Source organism: Poeciliopsis prolifica, unplaced genomic scaffold, assembly GCF_027474105.1.
Source record: "Poeciliopsis prolifica strain line A6 unplaced genomic scaffold, Auburn_PproV2 SCAFFOLD006, whole genome shotgun sequence".
In the NCBI taxonomy this organism is placed as follows: Eukaryota; Metazoa; Chordata; class Actinopteri; order Cyprinodontiformes; family Poeciliidae; genus Poeciliopsis; species Poeciliopsis prolifica.
The window spans coordinates 10,977,742-10,996,756 of NW_026562381.1; the positions used below are offsets into that span (position 1 = coordinate 10,977,742).

General features: G+C 36.9%; 2 protein-coding genes and 1 non-coding gene across 5 annotated transcripts in view; 1 reads left to right on the forward strand and 2 right to left on the reverse strand.

The window, feature by feature from the left end:
• LOC129360439 (ETS-related transcription factor Elf-4-like) overlaps nucleotides 1-12,710 on the reverse strand; it is a 58,156-nt gene extending 45,446 nt beyond the window's left edge. The window contains exons 1-2 of one of the 3 annotated variants that reach the window (XM_055030667.1): nucleotides 12,589-12,710; nucleotides 12,114-12,361 (exon numbers count right to left, since the gene is read on the reverse strand). The gene's annotated coding sequence lies outside the window, so the exon portion shown is untranslated. Of the gene's footprint in view, nucleotides 1-12,113 lie in introns of all 3 variants that reach the window. The other 2 variants (XM_055030666.1, XM_055030665.1) reach the window with 2 other exon arrangements.
• Nucleotides 12,711-12,925: 215 nt separating this feature from the next.
• On the reverse strand, nucleotides 12,926-12,997 carry trnae-uuc (transfer RNA glutamic acid (anticodon UUC)). The gene has a single exon. It is a non-coding gene; the product is annotated as a tRNA-Glu (tRNA).
• A 939-nt stretch (nucleotides 12,998-13,936) lies between these two features.
• LOC129360799 (ubiquitin-conjugating enzyme E2 A) lies at nucleotides 13,937-19,015 on the forward strand. Its single transcript, XM_055031217.1, has 6 exons — nucleotides 13,937-14,130; nucleotides 16,182-16,262; nucleotides 17,648-17,673; nucleotides 17,856-17,945; nucleotides 18,030-18,118; nucleotides 18,415-19,015. Exons 1-6 carry the CDS (start codon nucleotides 14,087-14,089, stop codon nucleotides 18,541-18,543), a joined length of 459 nt encoding a protein of 152 aa, XP_054887192.1. The 5' UTR covers nucleotides 13,937-14,086; the 3' UTR covers nucleotides 18,544-19,015.

Consider the following 19,015-nt stretch of genomic DNA (forward strand, 5'->3'; position numbering starts at 1 on the left):
CATTAGCACAACAAATTCCATCTCTGCTGAATGTTGGGGGTGAGAACAGCAATAAAAGTGAAGATGTTCAAATTGCTTTTGCCTGGAGACATGTCAGTGGGATAAAATGAAACTCAACCTCTGTGTGAAATCACAAAAAGCTCTGTATCACACGCTGCATTTTTGTTCTACTTTGTTCTCGTACCAACCAGAGCAGACAAAGAGCGAGCCTTGATGTGCGATCAGTGCAGAGACGTGTGAATGTGCAGACTACCTGAGAGGACACACCTGTCCTTTGCTGCAAAAGAATGAAAATCAGCTCACATGTTACTCTTGCTGTGAATAGCAGAGGCCGTCAGTAAACAGAAAACCAAAGAGGAAAAAACGGCTTAATTTTATCAACACAAATAAGAGCCATTTTTGGGAGCCAAATTCAGATGGAAAGATTATTAAAATGAGTTTTTAATAAAGCATCTGGATGTAGCTGTTTATTCTTCAATGCCTTTTCTTCCAAATCAACCACAGACTTCAACACAAGTTATAAGAAATGTAAGTGACAGTTCAACGTAAAGTAATGCATGAATGAAGAGGAAGCAGGGCCGGATTTAAGAAAACAAGGGCCCCAAGGCTGGAATCAGTTTTGGTGCCCAAAACAACATAAAAGAAAAAGACAAAAAGCGCTTTACTCAGGTAAAGTACAGCATAATAACAGGAAGACATATACATCTGTAGGTTTAAACCAGTTTAGTCATTTTTTGAAAATATTTTCTCTCATTTGCAATTTCTCTTTCATAAAAGAAGGAGAGAGAAAAAATTTGATTAAAATTGGATCTGATATTTAAAAAAAATTTGATTTTATTTTGAACTCATATTTATTCTTAAAAGTATCCCTGAAATAAGCCGAAAATTCAGTGCTTCCTCTTCCTGAGACTTTGCTCTGTTTCAGACAAACTTCTGAGCTTCAAGCTGACACATAAATTTAATTCCCAAGCAGAGAGTTTTGGTAAACACTACAACTCTCAACAAGCTTCCAGATATCAGGAGGAGCTCCTTCAGTGTGAGATATGGGGGCGTTTGTATCTGTGCAGCTCAGAGGTCACAGCGCTCAAAACATATTTCTACCGAGGCAGTTAGATGAGGCAGTCCAATGAGACACAGGTGGATCATACAGGAGACCCCAAAAGAGGTCAAAATATTTCACCTCACCTCGCTGATGGGGTAAAAATTATTCAATTTTCAATTCCAGATTATTGTAGGAGATTGAAGGTCAAACAGCTACGCAGCATGCCAGCCGATTTTGTTACAACAATCTGGTTGGTTCAGCAATCCGGCAGCTTGTGGTGTGATATGGTTTATCATTCTCGGACAGTGACTGTGCTTAGTTTAGTCTTGAGCTGAGATGATTCAGTGTGCTGATGGAGCAGGACTGCAGATAGAGAGACCCAACAAGGAGCTGTGTGTGTGGGAATCACTGGAAAAAAGACAACATTCAGCAGAGTGAATCATTCATTAGCACCTCTGAGCAGAGAGCGATGCAAAGATCACATGCCTGCGGCAGCGTTCGGCTTACCTGACCAAGCTGACAGTACGCTGCGATATGAATAATGCACAAATATGCAAATCAATTCAAGGATATAGAAACATTTTCACATGTTAAAGCAAACGTTTTGTAATTTAGTGGGATTTTATGACAGAGCTGCAACATTAGACAGTGGAAGGAAAGTGTAAATGTTTTTTAAAATATTTTTTTTATTGCAAAAAACCCAAAATGTCGCCAAATATTTTTAGTTTAATTCTAGTGCATATATTTTAGTACACTTGAAACAAGACACAATCATTTTCAGGTAACTTTTCAGAAAGACAAAAGTAAATAATCTTCAATATTAATAAAAATTTGTTCCATTATTTAAAGACATTTTTCCTGCGTAAAAAATGACGCCATTGCTACTTCCACTGGCCGTGTTACCTAGCAACGCCATCCGAGCCCAGCCCGTCACCTAGCAACCCAGTTTTAGTTCACTAAAAACAAGGGGAAATTATCTTGTTATAAGTGAACAATCTGTCAGTGAAACTAGTATTTTTTCATCAATATTGATCAATTATTGATATAAAACATGCTCCTATATCTTCACTAAAAGGTACTTGTAAGTTAGTTTTGTTTTATTTCAAATTTACTCAGATATTTGTACTAGAAACAAGGTCAGTGACTTGTTTTTTTTTAATCTGAAAAGTGTGTTCTGGGTTTGTATTCAGAAATCCTCTCACTGCGATTACAGCAGAATGTTTTCTTGGTATGTATTCACAAAGTTTCAACGTCCAAAAACAGACAATTCAAATTTTTTGCTAAATTAGCTCAAGTTCAATTGAATTGTGAACATAAATTTTCAAGTGTCACTAAAGATTCTCTAAGAATTATTGAAAAATTCCAAATATGTATAAAAATATTCTAAAGTGCCACCATAAAATCAATGCATGTGATCGTAAAACATTTACTGAAAAAAAAGAAACACAAAAATAATCACGCAAAAAAAAGATAACAGAACATCTGGCATTTCCAGTCCACCTTAACAATTATGCACTACTTTGTAATGGGCTCTCACATAAAATCCCAATCTAATAAAATCCCTGAAGGTTTGTGGTTATAACAAGACAACAAGTAGAAGTTTAAGTGGCATGTCTAAAAAATTCAGAAAATTTCAACAGTTTTTTTTACGCTCCAGTTTGTTGTATCAATAAACCTGAAAGCCTGTAAATATGTTTAAAAATCCACCATGCTGTAGTTTTTATAAACAGAGATGAGATAGTATTGGGTTTACTGCTTCTCATTCCACATTCACACACATGCAGACAGCATCACATCAATAATGAAAGACAAGGAGCAGGCCAAGAATCCACAACCTGAACGTCTCACCTCTGAGGGCCATTTGAACTGCCGTCAGTCAGACGAATCGCCGTGTTACGTCATTCACCACATCAAGCTGCTTCTCATGCAGGTGTAATAAACGAAGACTATTTGTGTTTTTTTTGTTGATCACGCAAACAAAAAACAAACAAAAAAAAAAACAGCAATGCTGTAGTTTCGGCTCATTATTCCTCAAATTGATATTGATCGCATGTCTATGTCTCTCGCAATATACTGCTATGGATTGCCTAGTCATAAAAGAAAGTGATCCAAGTACTGTTCTCATAGTTGAGTATGCATTTGTTTAATCAAGCCTCCAAAAAATGTGAAAATTTGATCCATATCTTCCAATATGACAAACATGCAAAATCATGTTTTAATTTTTGGGTTACCATCTGTGTGCTGCACAAAAAAAACAACTTTATTTGCCTGATTTTAGTTTTTGATTTTATTTTCTTGGCCTTCAAGTTCTTCTGACTCAAGAATATTGCCCCATATGACAACAAGTTTCAACACCCCTGCTTTGGAGTATATGCTATTACCATTAGCCTTGATTATAATATCCTGCACTGCAGAAACACAAAATCTTATCAAGTCTTTTTGGGCTAGTTTCCGGTGCTAATACCTTATTAAGCTTGAAATAAAGCAAAACAAAGTTATAAGTAACTTTTGAGCAAGACATAGGAGCCAGTAAATCCTTAATATTGGTGAAAAAGCCTTGCTCCATTGGCAGATTAGTTCACTTTTCCAGTGGAACAAGTACTTTTTTATTAATAATAATGAATTGTTTACCTTAAACAGGCCCCTGTGTCTTCCTGAAAGGTGATTTGTAAGTTAGTTTTGTCTTATTTCCAGTCTACTAAAATGTTTGCACTAAAATCTAGACCAAAATTACATGATAACATTGTGTTTTTGCAGTGTATTTAAATAATTAACCAACCCTGAGAATATCTCGTCCTAAAAAAGTGGGGGAAAAAAGCATTTCACCAGATACAAAACAATAAATCAGCTAAAGCTCATTATCCATGCTAAAAGCTGTCTCCACTTGAAGTTTGTTACATTATTTGGGAGTGCAAAGCAGACAGATCGTGTGGCATCTTCAGACAAAGCTCAGTGTAAATCCGCACTGAGCTGACTCAGGAGAAGCCTTCATGATCCACTCACAACTGCCTCATTACCTCCAAGCAGACACGAAGAATAACAGGCTGAAATGTCATTATGTACTGAAGCTGCAGACAAAGACAGCTTCTATTTTCGCAAGGAACTATTTTGTGCCTTGAAACGGCAGCGAGCTAGAACATTACAAACTCAGCCACTCCTTAATGGGATTACATGAACATCAGAGGTACAGCTCAATACGCTGGTGGACCTGCTAGGACCACAGCAAGCACCATAAATATATTGCAGTAATGCGGTTAGCTGGTCTCATGATGTCAGCATGCTGAGAGGGCCAACAGCATCCTCCCTGCAAACAGAGTCACACACTGAGGCACGGCTCAGTGCGTGTTCACGACAAACAATCCCTGTTCTCAGCAGCAATATGTATTGGGATAGACATATGATCAATATCAATAAGTAGAACATCTGGTGAAATATGCAGGATATTCACTGAACTCCAATCCAGAACCGCACAACATTTTGGGAGATGTAGGCAGAGGAAAAGACTTCGGTTCCTAAACACGGTTGGTGGAATCAACTAACTCTCTCGCTCTTTGGGTCCCTAGCAACTCACAACATGTTGAGTAACTTGCGCAGCAAAATTTAACCGTTTTGCCACAGTGCCTCATGACTGCTGATAAACAACGGTGTGGAGTGAAAACTGTGGATAAACCAACAGAGGTCATGTCACCAGTTTCACGATATTTCATATGTTAAAAACAAAAAACAAAAGAAATTATTTTCGATAGACAATTACAGACATCGACTGGTATGAACTGCTTATATTGTGATAACTTGTTCAGCCATATCATCCAGTTGTACATCCAGAAGAGGATTAACAATGAGAGGTCATCTTGTTTTTAACATGTTCACTGCAAAAACACAAAAAACAGTTTTAGTGCAAATATTTTAGTCCACTTCAAATTAGACAAAACTTGCATACTAGCAGCTATTCTGCAAGATAGGAGCTTGTTTAGTTAATATTAATGAAAAAGTACCAGTTCTACAGGGAGATTATTTCACTTATAACATGGGGAAAATGTCTTGTTAGAAGTAAAATAATCTGCAAGTGGAACTAATACTTTTTCATCAATATTAAGAAATAATTCACTCAAATCAAGCTCCTATAACTTGCCTGAAGAGTTACTTTGTAAGTCAGTTTTGTCTCATCTCAACTGTATTAAGATATTTCCGCTAGAAGCTATACTTGGTAAGATTTTATGTTTTTGAAGTGTTTTTTGTCAATCCTTCATAAAATCCCAACCTTGAACAAGTGAAACAAATGACAGCACGTCGTAGTAATAATGTGTTTTTCAGACACATATTGCCATTTTATAGCGCAATCAAATAACTATGTTACCTTCAGTTGTTTAAAAATGCAATATATATATATATATATATATATATATATATATATATATATATATATATATATAAATATGACTTCACTTTGTGATTAAACATCTTGAAATTAGGCCTCTGCCTCTTTAAAACCTCCTTCTCTTTCTGAACTCCGCCTCCAGAAAGTCAATACAACATTGCTAGTCTATTAACTCTTTGACAACGTTTTTACCAGTGTTGCACTGAGAAATAGATCGTATAATGAGCTCAACTGACAAGCAGGTCCACCAGGTGTTTGCTAATTGCTGCTGGCTAGTCTGAAGGAGCTGAGCATGGGAGCTACAGGTGAGGCTCTATGACGTGGAAACTCTGCTGCAGCTCCAATGAGGAGCCAAGGCTCAAAGGTGGCATGAGGTTTTGCACAGCTGAATGGTTAGCATAGAGATTAAAGGATTTCTCAAACACATTAAAGAATGAAAGCAACACTCCAGGTTATGTTTTTGTTGAAGGAATAATATTATAACGTGATGCAAAAAATTAAAAAGGTCGATTTTACATGATACTGTCCCTTTAAAACACTCCTTACGAATGTTTCAAAGAACTTGTCAACAAGTCTGAGGTGCTTTCCCAGCCTCTAAACTCCCCAGATGCCACAGATGCGCGGTGTCTGATGGAATTACAATCTCTGGATTGCAAGTTTAATCTCCAAAAACTCCACTTGACATTCCAAGAGGATCAGGAACATTTTTAACTCGTGTTCAGGTACTAGATGTTCCAGGACAATCTGAAGATGTTCCCTTCTCATCCCGTTATTAGTATAACGGGATGAGAAGGGCCACTTTATTAGGAAGACCTTAGTACCAACTGAATGAGTTGGTGATGTTCTATTGCAGTTCCTGCAGATTTTAGAATAAAGTCATAATGTTACAAGAATAAAGTTGCACAAGAATGAAGTACAAAATAATGATGTAATAATATGAGAATAAATTTATAGTATTTTGAGAATTATGTCATAATATTTTGAGAATAAATCGTAATATTATGAGAGTAAAAGCAGACAAAAAGTTTAAATAATATGAGAAAAAAGCCATGATAATAAATGAATAAAGTCATAATACTTAAAGAATAATTCCTTTGTGAATAAAGTCATAATACATTTCAAGCATAGGATTCAAGAGAAAAGTTGCACGAGAATAAAGTTGAAATAATACAAGAAAAAAGTTATTATGAGAGGTCATAATATTTTAAGAATGAAGTCCATTCTCATTATACTACAACTTTATTCTTGTAAGAAAATGTATTTATTCCTCTACAACTTCATTCTTGTAATTTTATATTTGTAATTTTCTTAGCGTGGCCCTAATACTCCGTCATATATTGAACTTCTTTTTTTGACTAGATTAAAAAGGGAACAGAATCAAAAGCGGAGTGTAAAAAACAGAGCTAAATGACATACTGACAGCTCATCAGACTCCTTTATAGAGATCTAAAACAGGCACGTCACGCCTCAAAGCAGAAAACAGGTACAGCCTGCGTAACCAATCAGAATAGAGTTCATCCTTAAAGAGACAGGACCCATTTTTAAGAGGGTGAAAACGGTTCAATAAAAAAGAACAAATATTATCCTCTCTCTTCAGTAAGATGTTGTTTTGCACTATTGGATTATTAGAACCACTTTATCTAATTTCACCATGAAGGGAAGTCACTCTGACCTCACAAAACAAACTCTTTACTATCACCAGCCGATTCCTACAGTACCAGTCAAGTTTTCCACATTTTTCCAGCTAAAAATAGCCCTGTGTGCTTTCACAGGATTACATCATGACAAGGTACGGATTCGTGGAGCAAAGGAGGCTAGATGACTCGTCCGGGTCACATGCTCGTGAGGCAGGAAGTAGCTACAGGTGGAATTTCCCCTTCTCTCTTTCGCTGACGTCATGTTCGGTCAGAGAGCGCGCGCTGCTGCCGCTGCCATCAAACATGTCCGACAGGTGTGAAATGGAGAAGAAGAAAAAAGCTGGAGTTCGTTTAACAGCAGCTTACGAGTAGGGAAGTTTGCAAACGTTTCCCTCTCCCTTAATTAAGAATTAAGCCCAGAAAAGGGTATTTTTCACGTGAAAAGCGGAAGTTCAATAGTTTTATTTCTCTTTTCATAAGCCGGTTCCTGCCGTTCAGTGAGTGGTTTGAGGCTTCAGCCATCTCATGACTGTTTGTTTAGTCATAGCATATAAACATTGCCATCTTGTGGTTATTCTTAAGATGCCAAATGACACTTATTCCCACATGTATGACATGGAAAATACAGATGCAAATATATGGTGCAATAATATCACACTTGCAGCTAAAATGATCAACATGTGAAAAGCTCAGTTGATCAGTTGATTTCTTTTTTATCAATAATTGGATCGCAAAAAGTGTTTGATAAGAGATTTTCACAGAATTTGAACCGGGTTAAACTCAAACTGCCACTTGAGTTCAAAATATTTTTGGAAAAAAAAAGTATTTTTTAATTTTTAATGTAAAATGTGATTTTTTTTAAACATGTTTGACTTAATTAGTGCTCTGAGAAGAGTCTGTTTGCTCTAGTTAACGATTGATCGATTACTAAATTATTTGATGAATATTTCAATAATCCATTCATCACCAGTCATCTAATTAATTGTTTCAGCACTACAAGTTTCACATTTACAATTAATTAACCAAAGTAAATAAAATCACGTATAAACTGTGAGATAACAGAGTCTAGCAATTTGATTCAGTTCTGATTTTTAGGGTGATGATTCAATGCAGAAATTATTTTCTATTTTGAAACCATTTACACAAAAAAAGCATTTATTTGAAACAATACATGTTTCCACTGCACCGCCATCTTGGTAGGGAGGAGTATAAAGCATAGATGAACTGTGGCTCAGAGACCAACAAAAAGATAGAACTCAAAAACTATAATTGAGTAGTGTTTCTAATGTATTTATGTTGTTTGCTAATTAGATGGAGCTAGTTCCAAGCTTGTGGTTGGTTTATTGTCGTCATAGCAACTCCAGCCAGTTGCAGATTCCTACCAAGATGGCTGCCGGCTACAACGTTCCCGGTAGTGTGACGTCACATGAGAGCTATGTATTCTATAATCTGTGACAAATTATGTCAGTTTATATTTAAGCAAAAACAGGTTCATGCATAAAATTCTGTAACTTAAATTACCCGAGTAGGTTAGCTTAGCTGTCTGACTTTTACTTTTAAAAAATATGAAAGAATTATTCAAAATATAATTTTACAAAGTAAATTAAGCTTTTTAAATTGATTCGGATTTTGCTGGACGATAAATTCTCCCGGAAGTTATTGCGATAAACGATAGTATTACTAATTTGAGACCATTTTCAAGTGATATAACAGAATGGCAAATCGTGCAAGTACTGTCTCTCAAATATCAATGACCTTTCAATTCTACTGAACATTTAACACTGGAACTGGAAGACATTTTAAATATTCAAAATAAATAAAGAAACAGAAATTAATAAAATGAATTATGACAGAATTATCCTTGGAAAAAAAGAGAACAAAACACCAAACTGAAAACTTTTGTTATCCAGTTTTTAGTAGAAAGAGAGAAAAGGAAAAATAAATAGTCATGCAAATGGAAATAACTGAATTTGTTTTAATTTAGTGTGATTAATTGATTTATTGCAAAAGGCCTACCAAGGACTAGGAATTATGATTCTCTATAGAATCATTTTTTTCTGCACCTCTATTTCAAACATTACAACACAACTTGCAAAAGAAACAGCAGTAGTCTTTCCCATCTCTTACAAGGCTTCCCTGAAAGCATTTGTGGAACTGAAGTGCTGCTTTCTACATGGGATAAAAGCCCAGTTCTTCTTTTTGTGGAGTTGAATCAATATCAAGGCCCATTAAGGCGGGCGGGTACATCTTCAGCAAGAAGAGATGTCTGAGGTCTGAGGAGCCCTTCGCCATGAAAAAGAGAACAGCAGCTCTACGCTGCTGCTGCTGCTGCTGCTGTCCTTGGTCATCAGAACGAGCCTGAGCAGCTCAGACTGCTGCCAAAGACAAAACGGTGCCAGGATGAGGAGGATACCGGGAACTGTTCTGGCCTCCGCACACACACTCCTCTGGTCCGAGGCTGTTTTCCTGCAAACCGAAAGCTATCAAAGCAGAAAGGAATGGGGCGAAGGAGGGGCCAGTGTGTGGGCAGCAGTGTGGCAAGACGTTCCAAAAGCAAGGGCAAACGATTGAAACAAACAGGATGACTTCATGATGGAGTATATTTGGAAAGCCTTGATAATTGTTTCAGGGACTGAAGTTTCCAATTATCCACCAGTGTTCCCACCATGGGAAGACTTCAGAGGGGCTGAAGGAAGGGAGGGGTCGGTGGAGGGGTGGCGGGTCGGACGGCTGGTCCTCTCTCTAGTGGGACGGTAAAACTAACATTTCGTAACTCTCCTCCCTTCCCTCTGCGTCACCACTGCCTGCTCTGAAGTGAGCAACGCTGGCCAGCCAATGAAACACTGTTTGTCTGTCCCAGGATACAAGCATCTCAGCCCAAAAATGTAAACATCTGGCAAACATTTTGACTCCCCACAGATTAGGGTGGATGAACAGTAAGAAAAAAATCATTGCAGACATGGATTTGTATAAAACACGTAGCATTTATTCAGACGTGATCTGATCACGTCTTTGAGTTTCAGTCAATATGTTCAGCCTGGAACGGTCTAAAGGAAAGAGTGACACACTCTGCGTCACCAGCGCCTCCTAGCAGGTTTTTATTTCTTGTTTTTAAGCTAAACAAAGCTGGACGCTCAACTTCATACCTTATATAGTAATGGAAACTTCAACTTTTCCATATTTTTTTCATGTTAGAACAAGAAACTTAAATGTGATTTTGTCCTAACTGAAGGCGACTCAAATCTCTTGCAAACTCTAAAAAGTTTTACACCATTTCAATCAACAAAAACCAGGTGGCCTGTATTTCCTGAAAACAAAAACTTTCCCACAGCATGATTCAGCCTCTACTGTGTTTTATGACGAGGGATGGTGAGCTTAGGGAGATGCACAGTCCTAATTATTCCATCAATCTGTGACAATCTGACCTCATTAATGCCAATTGGGTCTAAACTTGGCCCACTTATTTTCAACAAAATCAACAAATTTAGAGGGATTAGAGTAAAGGGGGCTGAATATGAAGCATTTTATATCTTAAAATCTTCAAAAATTAGAACTCAATTACACACTACTGCGTCTCAGCTAGACTGTGATTGTAATTGCTAAGGCAGGGCAAGTTTATTTGAGCAGCAATATAATCCAAAGTGCTTGAAATGATTATAATGTAAAAACATACATTATATTGTAGTGGTATAATACAGGAAAGTAATGAAAATTTAAAATAAAGACTAAAACTAATCATGATTCAGTTGGGAAGGCAACTGAACAAATTGGTTTTAGTCTTGATTTAAATTAACTCAGGATTTCGGCTGTTTTGCAGTTTTCTGGAAGTTTGTTTCAGATGAGAAAAACATAAAAACTCAATGGTGCTTTTCCATGTTCGGTTCTGGGGGTCCAGAGTCCACCAGAACCTTAAGACCTGATTGGTCTGAAAGGTTGATACAACAATAGATCTCTCAAGATCTTGTTGGAACATTAGTGGGAGTGCACCAATGATCGGCCCCAACTTCCTTAATTTTGGGGTATTGGTGATCGACCAACACTTAAATTTGTGTCAATCTTATCCACAAATTGCATCCACGTTGGCACAGGTCTAAAAATCAGCCACTCTGTCCTTTGACTTTGCAAAAGGTCTTGTTTGCAGTTTACAACTGTTTCCAAATCAGTGACTTTCTTGCTGTATTTAGTAACATTTCAGTCAAAAAATTGGTAGGTTAGGCTTATTAAAGATCGGTAATCGGCGATAGGCCAAAAAACTGCAATCGATGCACCCCAGACATTAGTTTTTAATTCCTGGAAATGTTCTTCAGGTGATAGAAGACTGACTTTGTAATTATATTTATGCGTCTCTAAGGGTTCAGTTCTGAATCCATCACTACGAGGTTTCGGGTCTGATCACTAGTTTCTAGGTAACAGCAGAAGGTGTATGCTGACTCTTAATCATTTCTCTTCAGGCCCAGAAATCCAGTTTTTTTATTTAGTTGAATAAAGTTAAGGGACATAACTTTGTTTTAATGCTCCAGCACTTCCAGAAACTCCTGAACTTACACCCAACATCCCACAAAATGCTAAACATTGTAACAAAAATGATTAAAAATTGAAGGGGAGTGAAAACTCTTGCAAGGCGCTGCCTCTGACCAGGTCAACACAACTGTATACTGCTCATAACAAAACACTCCTTCAAATAACGAGCAAGCCAGACACAAAACAACAGCTGTATTCTTCTGTGACTTGTGACTGCTATAAGAAGTGCAGAGACTTTTCAGCGTGGTCTCAGTGTGGTCACATGCCAGCTGACTGACACAAAGGGGAGTCACTGTAATCTATGGAGTAGTGTGGGGAAAGACCTTCAGGGTGGTGTACTCCAGCTGGTTATTAATAACATCTTTTCATTTCACAGCACACACAGTTTTGTACTTGTAGCATTCACAACTAACTCTTGATGCCACCCTTCAGGCTTCACATTATATTCCCCACTAGATAATAAAAAAATATACTAATTCCCAGCAAACAGTCACACTAACATGGGAGATTGTATGTAAATCCTGTTTGTACTTACCTTGGAAGAAGATGTCATCACTGGAGCACAATCCGGGCTTTCTACAGGTCCGTAGAAACATCCAGATACATAATGACTCCTTCTGGTGCGACTCTGCAGGCTGTATCGGTGCTAAAGCTACATCATCGTTCTGGCAGCCTCAGATTTTACCCTCCCGCTGCTGCTTTCGTGTGCTTCCTGACACAAGGTCGCGGTTTTCTCCGACAGAGGCTTCTGATGCGTGGGGAATTCCTCGCAGTCACATTTTCCTGGGAAATAATTGGCCCGACAGCAAAGTTTGTCAAAAGCCCTGCGAGTCCTCCTGTCAGCACCGAGGGGGCAGGACAGGTTGAAATTAAGTTACTTTTTATTTCACATCATCATATCCCGCTTTCTTAAAAGTCCGGAGCAAAAAAGGAGGGATTTTTATGTCATTAACGGGAGATTAACATCAAACAGGCTGGACAATAAATGCGTTTTATGAAACGTTACTCACTCGCAGGTGTTCATTTGGAAACTGGTAGGTTCGAACGCGTAATTTTGCGGACGAAAGTGCCGTTTGCTTTCCTCGCCTGTACTCCGCTGACTGATAAGAACTGACACAGAGAAACAACTGGTAATGTGCATCTTCCGGGAATGAATGTCCAATGTGGGATGAGGGTAATACACGATAATTCCTGAACGGGCGGGGTCTGTGGGGATTTTTTTTTTTTTTTTTTTTTGTGCTCCTCGGAAAACATTAACGGGTGATGTTTGAACGTCATCCGACTGCTGCTATGCTACGTTAAGGATAAGATTTTAAAATAATAGTTGTTTAACAATGAAAAAGCTAGTTCCCATACCGGGAGTCGAACCCGGGCCGCCTGGGTGAAAACCAGGAATCCTAACCGCTAGACCATATGGGACTTATACATGACAGACAACGGCGAGGGTTTTTGGCTGTACGTGTGCCCTACATGGGAAGGTCTTTTATAAATAGTAGACATTGACTTTACAAAAAGAAATGAGCCAATTTTACCACTTTTTAAAAATATTTTTAAAACAAGAATAAAAGTCTAACCCTAACCCTAAAATATTTTGTAATCAAATCAGAGTAGTTCAAATAAATTCAGCTTAATTATTCTGATTGACTTAAGTATTCAATGTGTTTCCTACATAGTTTCAGCTGTTTATGTGCCTTACCACATTGTATTTAATTGTGATTGTTCTGTTCTATTTTGAATTGCAAGTATTATTCATTTTGTCTCATCACCAATATTAACAGTTGAAAAACATTATTCAAGGCATTTTGAAACCATTAAGATTAGTGAAAAGTAAACTTTATAACTTTCATTACAAAAAAATTACTTTGTAAGCCACTCACAACATAGCGAACGCGCTGACGTATCGTCTCGCGGGGAACTACGATACATGGATACATGGGTCCTAGCACCATCTTGTGGTCTTTCACCGGCACTACATACAGAAACTTGAAACACTTTTCTTTTAAAACAGATGATTAGACTGAGCACAAATTGTTTAATCTGACAAAGATTAAATATCAACGAACGCAAATGAGGACCAGATATACTGTGAAGCTATAGTGAATGTCTTTTGCTTCCCCAACAAAACGAAACATGGTAGCAAACATATGACGTAATCATGTGGAGCAATCCAACTGAAAAGATAGGGTCCCTCGACTAATTTAAAAATGCAATAAAGAGTTTAGTCGGGCTTCAGCAAAAACGCTACAATTCTACATACTGTAATTTACTCATACTACGCTGTTGTGATTTTGTTGGCATGTAATATTAAAATTTTATCAAAAGCAGCCTCCCCTCCGTGGTGTAAATGGTATCGTTTCAGACGAGAGGCAGCCAAGTATTTGTCAAACTACTAGCAAACGTTGACTGCCCTGCTATCAGTTGAGAAAATATAACACCTTACGGAAGATCTCGCTATCTTTTGAGCTCACTTGTTTGTTTGTTGAGGCCTTAGTTTTTCATATTAGCACGATGTCAACTCCAGCACGGCGACGTTTAATGAGAGACTTTAAACGGTAAGTTATAGGGGGGAACAGAAGTAGCTAACATTAGCATCCTGAAGCTATTTTTTTATAGCATTAGCTCAAGTGACAAATACAATGTAAACCACAAAATAGTCAAACAGATCTGTAAATGTCAACTAAATGTATTTTGTAGTTAGTGTTACTTGTTTGCAATTACAGTTTAGTTTAATAGGAAACTGTTCGTAACGTTTAACCAACAGGTTTGCTTCTACCGGCGTAAGCAAACCAGATTTTGGTTGTAACGTCTGCGTTGTGTAATTCAGGACCAGTTATTGCTTTTGATGGTGTACGAGCCACAAATATAGCCCTTTTTTTGTAAGTGTATACGTTTCCCGGAGACTTGAAGAGATGCGCGGATGTAGTTGAAGTCAGTGGCCATATGGTCCTTCGGCTAGAGGAAAGGTCACTTCTGCCCTAACCCGGGCCGTGACAGATCATCGCTTAAGGTTGGGGATCAGCAACCATCTGCCATGGAGAGACTGAACACCTGCACTCACTAAGCACAGCTATCTGCGGCACATTGTTAATCTAAGTATGTTCCAGTTTGACTCCACTAACGACCACTGGTTTAATGATCTGATCCAGTTTGGCACCACAGTAGGAATCTCTGTTACATTGTTCTTTTACGGGCTTAACTAAGAAATGGAGTCTGTTTACCTTGAAAAAATGCTAAGTGAATGGTATTTTTTGGGTAAAAAAGGCATTTCTTAAAACTAATACTTTGGGGTAATGCATGTCCTCAGTTTTACACTGAAACCTGCAAAAGATTGAGGCCCCAAATCACAAAAAAATGCATAAGTTCCAATTGGATGTTGTCTTTTTCATTAAAGTTATCCCTATTCAATAAAAGAAAATACTTTATTTATTCCAAGAGATAATTAAAAATAGCAACTCCTATTGTTTAATTATCTTCAAAGGATTCCCAGTAGCAGTCAGTCTTGTATTCTGAAGAGGCCTCTGACTGAAGACTGTTGCTGACTGACATACATGCCAGAACTGAATTTCTGAACATTTCTGGATTTCAATTACAAATGTGCGCAGAATTTTGTCAATATTTCGCAATTACGGTGTTTCTGTTAAATACGAAACGCAATTAAATTGGCATGTGAATACATTTGTTCACAAGATAAGTAAATATAAAACATGCAACAATCATCCAACTACTTTCTGTTGTCGTCATCAGGGTTTGCTAGTGGCAACATCTATTGTTAATCATGTTACTCACCATAGTGCAAAAAAAGTGTTTCCATATCAATTTAGTGAAATAAACCAACTTGAATACAGCCAAGAAAAGAAACACATCATCCTATCACCGAAAACTTTTATGAAAAAAGTTTTTTTCCCCGACATTGGCGTGTTTCCAGTAAGCAAATTTATTTTCAAAATGACAAATTGCACAATTAGGTGTTCAGTGGAAATGCAACTGACCATATTCTACAGTAACATGTCCTGTAGGCAAACACTGCTAACCCATCTCATTTGCTTTAGCCACTTCCTTTTAGCTGTATTATTAAAGAGTGATATTGAAGTCGATGATATGATCTTTGCCTATTATGATTGATAGAACAGATGGTTAAAATATTATTATTCAGAGTGAATTATACTTATAAGTTATAATTAACTTATAAGTAATTAGAATGACTTATAATTACTTATTAGTAATTACTAATAAGTAATTAATTACTTATTAGTAATTACTAATAAGTAAGTAATTACTTATTAGTAATAATTTACTAATAAGTAAGTTATTAGTCCTTTTTATTCAGCTAAAAGTTTATTTTGTTTCCTATTAGTGCTGGACAGTACATCATATTTATGTCTATCTCAACAAAAGCACACAGCATTTCCTCAAAAGTTGTTCTGAGTGCAATTACTTTTGACCAGTAGTGTCACACAAAAGTTTTAGAATAATCGCTACTTAATATTTTATACCCATTATAAGCTCCATTAGAAATTTCATTATTCATACCAAAGAAACGTAATGCAGCAGTGATTGATTCGATTTCTCTATGAACATATTCTAATGATGTGTTTGCATTCAGGCTGCAGGAGGATCCCCCTGCTGGAGTCAGCGGAGCCCCATCAGAAAATAATATCATGGTTTGGAACGCAGTCATTTTCGGGTAAGTGAATCAGATAAAATCGAGGTCATCAGCAGTAGATCAGCCAATTTCCCCTTGAATGATTCTAATCCGTATTCATCAGACCATATTGAAAATATATTGAAAAATTATGTTTTTTCCTGTACAATGCAACAGTAATATTGTTTTGTGTCCATTTTCAAGTAATGTAATGGAAATGGCATAACAATGCTTTAAATTCTGATGAGCATTTAACACTGAAACTATGACATTTTAAATATCCAAAGTAAATAAAACAACAGAAACAAATAAGATGAATTATTAAATCTCTGAAAACTAAATTATCCTTCGAAAAAGGAATGGTTGAGACCAAAGCACCATACTGAAGACTTTTATTATTCAGTTTTTGATAGAAAGACAAAAATTCTAAATCATGCAAATGGAAATTTTTGAGCTTGTTTTAAATTATCATGCAATTAATTAATTTATCGTTTATTGCAACAGCCCTAGCAATTGCCAAAACAAATTTATGCAAAAAGTAACATCATTTATTTAAAACAAATTACTTTAGAAAATACCATTACAAAAATAATCACATGTATTTACGCTTTTTGGTTTAAATGAAAAGATCTGAGGAAAAACGTTAGAATAAACATTCACTAACAGGCTTATAAATGAAATCGTTCAGGCTTTCTGCTTGTGGTTTACTAACTTTAGTACATTTAGCAAGAGTGATTGGTTGCACATTTTTAGTGTCCGCACCATGGCTGTCCACTGAAAATATTTTCTTATAGCTAGCTGAAAATCGGCATCGGCTGTAAAGAAAGAAAGAAAAAATGACTGATGCATCGCTAATAATGATAATAAGTAGTAATTGTTTGGGGCTGCCATCAATTTGAAAGTATGAAATTAAAATTCTGATGTCTATACTTGGTGTTAAGACTTGATAATAGCAAGTAATGCTAAGAACAAGTGACTGCTACAAGACAGAAGCAGCATGTGGAAAAACTGCTGCATTGATTCCAGATGAATTTTGGTTGTGAATCTTTCTAAAGGTATTTTTGCTCGTCTGGAGCAACAAAATGGCTAACAGAATGTCAAGAAGGAAAGAAAGCTTCAGTTAAAATGTCAAAGAAGAATTTGTTACTAATTTTCAATTGCAGATGTTAATTAAAGTGATTTCCAAACCAGCTGAAGTCACAAAATGGAAACATTCAGGACTTTTGCCAATCTCTAACCATGCCATTGAACTTTGTTTCTTTCACCCTGCAGTGAAGTTTTGATGCAACACTCTTTTATATAACAGTTATATGGTGTCATAACTGTTATCCATTTAATGTCAGTGGAAAACAAACTTTTACTGCCAATTACTGGAGTTGGCCAGACATTTGGAAAATGATATGTATCTGTTTTTTCTTTTTATGTAGGCCAGAGGGAACGCCTTTTGAAGATGGTATGTTTTCCACTTATTTATTTTCTTAAAACATGAAAAAAAAATACTCAGTCTTTAAATTGTTTTAAATATTACACACAGAAATAAAGTTGGTATTCATTTGGAGAATTTTAATAGAACATAAAATAAATTAGTTTGAGATCGTTAATTTCAGCTTATAATTTACAATTTTTTGCTTTCAGGAACCTTCAAACTTACCATTGAATTCACAGAAGAATATCCTAATAAACCTCCAACAGTGAGATTCGTCTCCAAAATGTTCCATCCTAATGGTATGTCAACATATTTTATTTTTTTTAATCTTAGGTAAACTGAAAGCTTAAAGTAAGAAATGCTTTTTTTGTTTTCTGTTGCAGTGTATGCAGATGGTAGCATATGCTTAGATATACTTCAGAATCGCTGGAGCCCAACCTATGATGTTTCTTCTATCTTAACTTCAATACAGGTAATACAACTTTACAGAACCATACAGCTGAGTGTAAAACCTTTAAGTCTGAACCGGAAGTGGTCTGAGCCACTGAGCAGCCATCTTTGTAAGCAAAGCATAGGTATTTTGTTTGTGTCTTTCTTTTGCTCATTGGTCAAGAGTGTCAAAATGGTTTCTTTTTGTTGGTCTCGAAGCCATAGTTCACTTGGCTACCAAGATGGCGGTTCAGTGACACGGATCACTTCCGATTCAGACTTGTGGAAGTTATGTATTGACTTGGGACACTAAACAGTTGATATTTTCTGAATATTTAGTCTTTACTGGACGAGCCAAACCCGAACAGTCCAGCCAACAGCCAAGCAGCCCAGCTTTACCAGGAAAACAAGCGGGAGTATGAGAAGAGGGTTTCTGCTATTGTTGAACAGAGTTGGCGTGACTGTTGACACCTAATCACCGGGCATATGAACAGTGTGCACCGCAGAATCGAGAGAAACCACCAATCGAGAAGACATCAGAAACACAGATACGACGATGCACCTTTTAAGATCCTGCAGTATACTTTGTCCCCTTACTGTTGCTAAGTTTGTATGCTGTAGTGCTGTGGCATTCACTGCTGCCGAATGCTGTTGTTTGACAGGAGCAGAGTTAAAAGTTAATGTACCTTGTTATCTCTGGGTTACTTCCTATACGCCTGTTTTCTTTTTCAACACTCAATAGCCCGTCTCTGAATTGTCAAACCTCTTCTTGGTAATTCATGCATCAGGTATGTAAGGCTGTGTGGTTTGGTTTGTAAATACTGCCAGTTTATATTCACAGAAAATAAAGCAGTTAATTTTCAATGGGCCAACAACATGAAAACCCCTCACCTCCCTTTCTTTTTTGTCTGCACATTGAAAGCCTTGGAGGGATAAAAGA

What these genes read in the sequence shown, in the direction of transcription:
- LOC129360799 (XM_055031217.1), top strand. Translation starts at nt 14,087, where the DNA reads ATGTCAACTCCAGCACGGCGACGTTTAATGAGAGACTTTAAACG. An exon ending in TGGAACGCAGTCATTTTCGG is followed by an intron (nt 16,263 to 17,647) that starts GTAAGTGAATCA and finishes CTTTTTATGTAG; the next exon opens with GCCAGAGGGAACGCCTTTTG. An exon ending in CTATCTTAACTTCAATACAG is followed by an intron (nt 18,119 to 18,414) that starts GTAATACAACTT and finishes CTGAATATTTAG; the next exon opens with TCTTTACTGGACGAGCCAAA.